Below are 8,037 nucleotides of genomic sequence, written 5' to 3' on the forward strand. Positions count from 1 at the left end.
GAAACCAAAGGACCAACAAAAACTAAGAAAAATGATCCAAAAATGCCGGCCACACTGGAATGCAGCCTCCAACCGATGTGCATGTGTCCTAGTGACTCCTGCTGGCTCCTGGTGGCTACTGGTGGCTCCCATCGTCCTGGTGGATGCTCTCATGGCATCGGTGGGTTTTTGGTGGTGCAACTGGAACGGCTGACTCGTCTATTAGCAGGCCGCTGGCATTTTCACGCTTTCGTTTTTATGCGGCTCAGTGGATTTCTGTCGCACTTAACGGCATCAGTGGCAGTGACACTGGCCATGGTCCTCTGGCCACCATTTCCACACCAGCACCATCATGTCCTCCTGCTGCTTCGCTACTCGGCACATTTATCAACGCCTCGCACAGAGCAAAAGTCCAGTGGCTGCAACTCGCCGTTTTGGTTCCCCAAGCATTTTGCTGAAAAATGCAATTCAGCACGATTTGCATTTTAGGAATCCTGTTTCGAGTGGACCGGCAAGTCCTTGCAATAGGCCAAAAAAAAAAAAAAAACACTGATCATAAAACCTTTTTCGATCCAAACATAATGAATAATTGCTTAACAAAAACAACATCTATCTAATTTAAACTTTTATGCAGAAAGTCGACTGTTTGCCAGCTCAAGAATACAAATAACTTACTCACCCAAAGTGAAGCATTGAATTCACGTCGTTGGACTAATCGCAGGATGCGGAAAACCCCATTGGGCTTTGGACATAACTCTTCTTCTAGCTTGACCACTGCAGACAGTTGGAATTACGGTCATTTCCGGATGCTTTGGCAAATAATTAAGACTCCGTTTTAGAGTGGAGCAGCCATATTTTATCCGTGGCGATTTCGTGCGCCGGCACATCAATCAAAGTAAATATGTGTGTGTGTGGTGGAAATTTCCATGCGAATGTGTTTCAAGTGCCTTTTCCCAGTTATAAATTTTCGCACACATCCTTGATGGCGCAAGGACGACGGACACGAGGAACACAAAGGACAAGGGACACGGACACACACCGAATGCATTCCACTCACGGCAATGGGGAAAGTGTCAAGTTAATGCCAGCAGCGATAGCAGCAAAAGCAACTACAAGGACATGGCCATCCCACCACCCACCGCCTACCGCTCACGCCCCCACCACCTCTTCACCTAATGACTTCGTTGACGGCGTCATTTGCCTGGCGAAAAGGTAAATTCCTCTCACAAGGCAAAAATCTTGCAGCTCAAAAGAGCAGGCGAACTCAACTGGCACATACCCTTTACTTTTGACTAATCTTCATAGCAGATTTTAACTTTTCAAGCGAATTTAGTTATGGCTTTTATGGTTGGTAATACCTGTTAAAACCGTAGGGTGCATAGAAACTGATATACTAACGCATAGACTTCTACCACAAAAGTCGTGAAAGCACTTGTCTGAATGATTTGGGAAATAACAAGATGCCTCCTTCGACTCCCACTGGGATGGGTGAGCTCCATGTCGGATTTCGCGCAGTGTAGACCAAGTTATAATGATGCCACTTGGCTGACTGCTGTTGATGTTGCTGCTGCTGTTGCTGCTGTTGTCGTTTAGCTGCTGAGGCGATGCCAGCATTTTGGACGCCCTTTGGACTCCACTCTTCAGACAAGTCAAAAGGACTCCAGGACTCGAGGACTCCTGACAATGATGTGTGAATGTGCCCGGCACTGAAGTTACTAAAGGCACTGAAGTTACATAGGTACTATACTGCATGCCAAAAGGTGACGGGCAAATCTGGCGGGAAACTCGGCGACGGAGTGGAGCGGAGTGGAGCGGAGTGGAAATATTGCTGACAGTTGTGGCATATTATCATACGGCGGTGTCCTCCACGCTGCAAGTAGCAAGTCCCTTCGCCATGTCCTGCCACATTAGCAGTCGCGTGTGCTCGGCAATCGCCCGACATTTGTCGCATCCCATGACAGATGCAGTGCATCCCAGTTTCAGTTTCAGTTGCAGTTTCAGTTTCACACCCATTTTCCACTTCAAGTCACAGAGTCACAGGGCGCCTTTGATCTTTTGTTGCAAAGAAATTATTTTTTTTTCATTGTCCTGTTTGGCTTGCTGGTGGACTTAATGTTTAAAAAAATCTACCTTTTGGCATTTGAGTAATTTGAAAATGTTTATATTGGTATATTGTATTGAATATATTGAATATATTATTCAAATATAGATATTCAAATATAGGTATTGAAATATACATAGATATTCAAATATAGATATTCATTCTCCAGCTGGCGCCATCTGTTGCTCAAGTTTCAATGGTTGCAAAACAAAAATAAGCTTTCTAGTAAACAATTTTCAAAAGCTTTTCGCAAAATTTCAAATTGTTGGGAAAATGTTAGTAGGATATTTCATTTTGCTATACAAATAAGGGTATTTATTGAGATTGCGTAAAAAAATAAGTGTATTTATTGAGACTGCGTAAGATACATTAAATCTTAACTTGTACATGACATTGTAACTAACATTGTAACTACATACATGAAGTAAAAAAGAAAGAAGTATTGTAACTACATACATGAAGTAAAAAAAAAGAAGTATAATTACGTATATTATTTGGAAAAGAGGAAACCAATGCTCCTAAGTGGACTCCTTGGACTGGTTATGTGGCTGGATGGACAGCAAGATGTCGTCGGCGTTTTTAAACTTTAGCGATATGTTTTCGACAAACTGCAGCTTTTCCAGCTGGAAATCGCTCTGAAAATCAAAGTTTGAGACCAACTTCACCAGGAACACCTTCATGATGAAAAGTCCATAGCGGCGACCTGGAAAATATATGGAATGGATACCAAAACTATATAGTTTCATGTTGCTAAGTAGGGCTTCAAAGTTAATGCAAAAGGGTATCTTTTAGTCGTGTACTGCTTTCAACTCACCGATACACGACCGCAGTCCATTGGAGAAGGGCAGGAAGCTGTAGGAGTGCCGCCGATCGCGCTGCCTCCTCGGTTCCCCCGATCCCGATCTTGATCCCGATCCCGAACCCGAACCAGGATTACTGGGCTCCTGCTGCTGGTCGAGAAACCGCTGCGGATCGAACTGCTTGGCGGTGGCGCCCCACCAGCGCTCGTCGCGTTGCATGTTGAAGGTGTCCAGCACCACGATGCTGTTTTGGGGCACAATCGTCTCCCGCTGCCGGCCCGCCAGTGGAAAGTCGCGACTGACGTGGCGCAGATTCATCGGTACGGTGGCCAGGAGGCGCAGCGATTCGCTGACAAAGGCGTCCAGATAACGCAGCTGCTGCAGCTGCTCCAAGCTGACCGCCACCTGATCGGTGCCATCCGGTGCCACCAGGGCTCTAATCTCCGCCAGCAAGCGACGCTGGCAGACGCCCTTGTTGGTGGCCAAGCAGAGGAGGGCCAGCATTATGCTATTGGACACCGTCTCGAAGGACTGCAAATTATCCAAACTTACATAAAGGAATATGAAAACGCATTTGTGACACATACCACCAGTACCATGGACTGAGCTTCGTCCATGATCTCCTCGAGCGTCATCTCGCCATTGGCGGCCAGTTGAAAGATCTGCTCGATGAAGATGCGCCTCTGCCAGCCGCAAGACGACGAATCCTCACCAGACTTTTCACCACCAACGGCGTCCCTTAGCCGCCAGTTGCGATGCTTCGTCCTCACGATGCCGCCAACGAAATCCTCCAGCAATTTCTCGCACTTCCTGGACTCCTCGTACAGTTCCGGGGCCAGGAGGCGGTGCAAAAGGCGTATCTGGAGCCATGGCTTCACCACTCGCACGGCTGAGATCTCCAAAAGTCTGGTTGCGATTGGTGTGGAGTTAGGTAATGTAAGGTTAGATGGAATCTGCACTCACCGCTTGTAACTGTGGGCAATGTGCGCGTCATCCAATTGCGTGAAATTGGTTGGAGTGCCCATAATAGTCACTGCAAGAGAGTAAATCGATTATATATACTAATTTATGAAAATTCCCATATATTAAGTTTTATACTATACTTAAAGGTAACCTCATAAATGGCTTGGTTTTCAATAACTGTGAGTGCAAACACTTATTGCTCGACTCAATCAAACAAACACTCATAATTGCATGTAAATATTTTGATGACTTTTCGTGCGGCGACTATATACTTGGTATATAGGCACATTCACATTGGATATTTGATATTGAATTTTGGAACGATGGGGACGACGGGATTCCGGCTACGTGAGGCGCATGGAAACGGTGGGCACGTGTCGCAACTCAAAGGGAAGTCAATGCAATTAGTTATTTATTTATTTGTTTGTGAATTCCGCAACGAAATCTCCAAGTTACTTTCACATTAAGCCATATATCTTAGTAATCAGTATGTATTAATGGCTTATACTCACAACAGGATACCTCCAGCACGGCTCGACTGAGCAAATCCTCGGCATCCGTAAACTTGACTGCCTGTCCGTGAAGATGGGGCTGCGATAGGAACTGTTCGATTATCTGGTTGCCCACCGAGTTGAAGACATCGAAGAAACTGGCCACAATGTTGTGACTGAAGGCGGGATTCAGCTGCTTTCTACGCAACTTCCATTTTTGCCCTTTAATAACGAATAATAATTGTAATTTATCTTTAAAAATCCTTTAGATATTTACCTCTGGCATGCAGCAAACCGCGACGCACGAAGAAGCCATCCTGCAGAAAGGTCTTGTCCAGGCACTCGGGCGCATTGAGGACGCATTCCATGCCGGCGGGATCATCGATGTAGAGCAGGACTCGGGTGCCCACGAGTACGGCCAACGGGCGCTGGAAGTACACCCGATACTGGGATACCTTCTCCAGAATGCCTGCAAAATGTTTACTAACAATTAGATACAATACAATACTATAACTGTAAGACTCAACTGTTTGGATGCAGATTGATGCAGAGGAGGAACCAGAGAACTGGCTGCTGGACAACGCCGCGCCATCCGTTCAGCTGCCAGATGAGCCGCCAGCACTTGCGTTGCTGCCAGGTGAGGAGCACCGCCAAAAGGGCGCCGCACGCCCACAGGGCCACGTTCAGGTGCATCGCTAGTGTCACTACCACTATCACCAACACCAACACCACAGCCAGCGGTAGTACGCTTTTTACGGCCTAATGCGGTGCTTTGTAGGCAGCACACTTTGCAATCTACGTGGTTTCAGTGGCTCCAGTGGTTTCAGTGGCTCAGTGGTTTCAGTGGCTTTAGTGGCTTGGTGATTCGGTGGCTACAATGGAGGTGGCTTAAACGAGGCTGGGCGAACCGTTCGGTTGGGCCAACGGTTGACAACTGCCAAAATGTGCTACACACAATATAATTGGCAACACCCGCTGGCTCATGACTGAAATGGCTTTCTTAATTGCCCGGCGGACAGTGGGCAGGATTTTGGGTCAACAGCAATGATAGTAATCAAATAAGATTTGGCTAAAGAGCGGAGAACACGCAAAGGTGGCCAAAAGTATGCAGTAAATATGCTGTTGCATACTCTTAGGCTGATTTAAATACCTATTTCTGCACCATAAGCTATAATAATATAAAATATTTCACTCTTAATAGCAGCATAAGTTTATAATCCACTTCAATTGGATCACTAATACATTGCTTGTTTTTTCAAATCGATAAAAGAGAAATCTATCTAAATTGGCCAGGTCAAAGTTCAAGATGCAGCAGTGCACTTTTGTCAATCTCCCCAGGCGCAGATTAGATATCCCCTTTGATCGACGGAAAAAGCCAGCAAATGCGGCACAATAAAACAAGTGCATAGTTATATATACATATGTTTAAATATATGTATGTACAACCGTCTGAATGAAATCCGATAATCTAATCTGGGCCGCTGTTAACTGTTAACAGTTCGTTGATCTGTTAGTGGAGCGAGTTCTTAACCCTACAAAGCCACATTACTTATGAATTAAACTTATAAGAAAATCATTTAAAACATTTTTAAGTTATATGCTACCTTTGACTATATTTTTTCGTTTTTCAATATCTCTAAAAGTAAGCCCATTAAGTTAGTATAAAATTGTATTATTGATAGTTAAAAATGCAAATGCAAGTAACTAAGTATGCATAAATTGTATTAAGTTTAAATGCAAATGAAAGTAACTACTATTAATTAGGGTTAGTGTAGCCCAGTGCAGATTAGCTGCCAATCATCAGGTTTCATTTAGCTAACAGTTCAGTGCGATTGAAACGCTCGAGGAGAACACACTACCCCACCTACATTTAGTGGGCGACATGGCGCTGTGGCCACTGCTACTGATCACCCTGGGCATCTGGATTCTGTTGCGAAAGTGGACACTGCTGCGACTGGGCACCAGTCTGCCGGGTCCGTGGGCGTTTCCACTCCTGGGCAATGCTCAGATGGTGGGCAAACTGAGGCCGGAATGTGGGTGACGATGCAGTGGGCCATCCCACGGTAGTAGCCATCCAGCAACCATCTTTCATCCAGTCATCTTTCTCGTTTTCACAGAGCTGCGCGATCGCTTCGGTGCCACCTATCGCCTGTGGTTGGGTCCCCAGCTCTGGGTGTTCCTTCATACGGCAGAGGAGACGCGACAGGCGCTCCATGATCCCACGCTCCGCAAGGCGGACACCTTTCTCCAGCTGGAGCCGCTCATCGGCAACGGTCTGCTAATCAGCCATGGTGGCCATTGGACACGGCAGCGTCGCCTCCTCACGCCCGCCTTTCAGCCCCAGGTGCTGCGTAGCTTTGCTCCGGCGATTGGTGGGCATGTAGAGCGCTTGGTCAGGCGACTGGCGGCCACCGGTGGCGAGTTCCTGGAGGTCACTGATCCGCTATTCGCCTGCCTCCTAGACGCCATTGTGGGTGAGCTGGAAAACGTAGATCATTTGATATAAGTAAGTTGTAACTGATCGATCCTGATCGATTTTAGACACCTCCATGGGCGCCCAATTGGACACCCAGTCCGTGGAGCACTCGCCCATCATCAAGGCATTCCATCTGAGCAGTAAGCTCCTCTTCAAGCGCATGATCAATCCGCTCCTCTCCTCCGACTGGATCTTTCAACGCACCCAACTCTGGCGCGATCTCAACGAGCAGCTCCAGGTGATCCACACGCTGATGGAGTCGGTGATCGAAAACCGGGCCCAGGAGCTGCTGGCTAAGGAGGAGACCGCGGGTAGATCCCACAATCTCCTGGACACGCTGCTCTTGGCCAGATTCGAGGATCGATCCATGAGTCGCAAGCAAATTCGCGATGAGATCAACACCTTTGTGTTTGCGGTAGGTTCTCCTTAAACTATGATCTTTGCCCTAACATATATGTATTATTATAAATACCTTTTCAGGGAGTGGATACCACAACGGCCTCCATGTCGTTCGTGCTCTATGCGCTGGCCAAGTATCCCGAAGCGCAATGCCGTCTACGCAAGGAGCTGCAGGATGTGGCGTTGGATGAATCCACCGACCTGGACGCCCTCAATGGGCTGCCCTATCTGGAGGCGCTGATCAAGGAGGTGCTGCGTCTCTATACCATTGTGCCCACCACTGGACGCCAGACGACGCGATCCACCGAGATTGGAGGACGAACCTACTGCGCCGGCGTCACGCTGTGGATAAATATGTACGGATTGGCACACGACAAGGAGTACTATCCGGATCCGTATGCCTTCAAGCCGGAGCGATGGTTGCAGGAGGATGGCGCTTTCGCACCACCCGCCTTCAGCTATATACCCTTCTCCGGCGGACCACACGTCTGCATCGGCCGGCGGTATTCCCTGCTCCTGATGAAGCTGCTCACCGCCCGCCTCGTCATGGCATTCGATCTGAAACTGGACCAGGAGCAAGCTCCTCTCAAGCTGCAGGCCCAGATGGTACTGAAAGCGCAGCAGGGCATATATGTGTCATTTTCGAAACGATAGAAATTCTAGTTAAATAAGCAAATGAAATTCACTGTAGAAAAGCATGCCAAAATATATATATATGTTATATATATGAGATTATATGCAAATTTTTAAGAATTAAATGCAGTTTTTTAAAAACTAGCTTCGAAAATAGCTAAAATATATCAAAGCGCAAATCGTTTGGGGAACAAA

The 8,037-nt window shown here is 46.9% G+C and overlaps 2 protein-coding genes across 2 annotated transcripts; one reads left to right on the top strand and one right to left on the bottom strand.

The window, feature by feature from the left end:
* Nucleotides 1–2,404: 2,404 nt before the first annotated feature.
* On the bottom strand, nt 2,405–5,859 carry LOC6523981 (probable cytochrome P450 318a1). The gene is made up of 7 exons (XM_002099817.4): nt 4,862–5,859; nt 4,612–4,803; nt 4,356–4,556; nt 3,844–3,913; nt 3,468–3,786; nt 2,895–3,411; nt 2,405–2,783 (listed from the first exon to the last, which is right to left on the bottom strand). Exons 1-7 carry the CDS (start codon nt 5,025–5,027, stop codon nt 2,599–2,601), a joined length of 1,650 nt encoding a protein of 549 aa, XP_002099853.1. The 5' UTR covers nt 5,028–5,859; the 3' UTR covers nt 2,405–2,598.
* A 124-nt stretch (nt 5,860–5,983) lies between these two features.
* LOC6523982 (probable cytochrome P450 311a1) lies at nt 5,984–8,007 on the top strand. Its single transcript, XM_002099818.4, has 4 exons — nt 5,984–6,367; nt 6,431–6,808; nt 6,876–7,225; nt 7,291–8,007. The coding sequence occupies exons 1-4, from the start codon at nt 6,217–6,219 to the stop codon at nt 7,861–7,863; spliced, it is 1,452 nt and encodes a 483-aa protein (XP_002099854.1). The 5' UTR covers nt 5,984–6,216; the 3' UTR covers nt 7,864–8,007.
* Nucleotides 8,008–8,037: the final 30 nt, after the last annotated feature.

This window comes from Drosophila yakuba, chromosome X (assembly GCF_016746365.2).
Source record: "Drosophila yakuba strain Tai18E2 chromosome X, Prin_Dyak_Tai18E2_2.1, whole genome shotgun sequence".
Classification (NCBI taxonomy): Eukaryota; Metazoa; Arthropoda; class Insecta; order Diptera; family Drosophilidae; genus Drosophila; species Drosophila yakuba.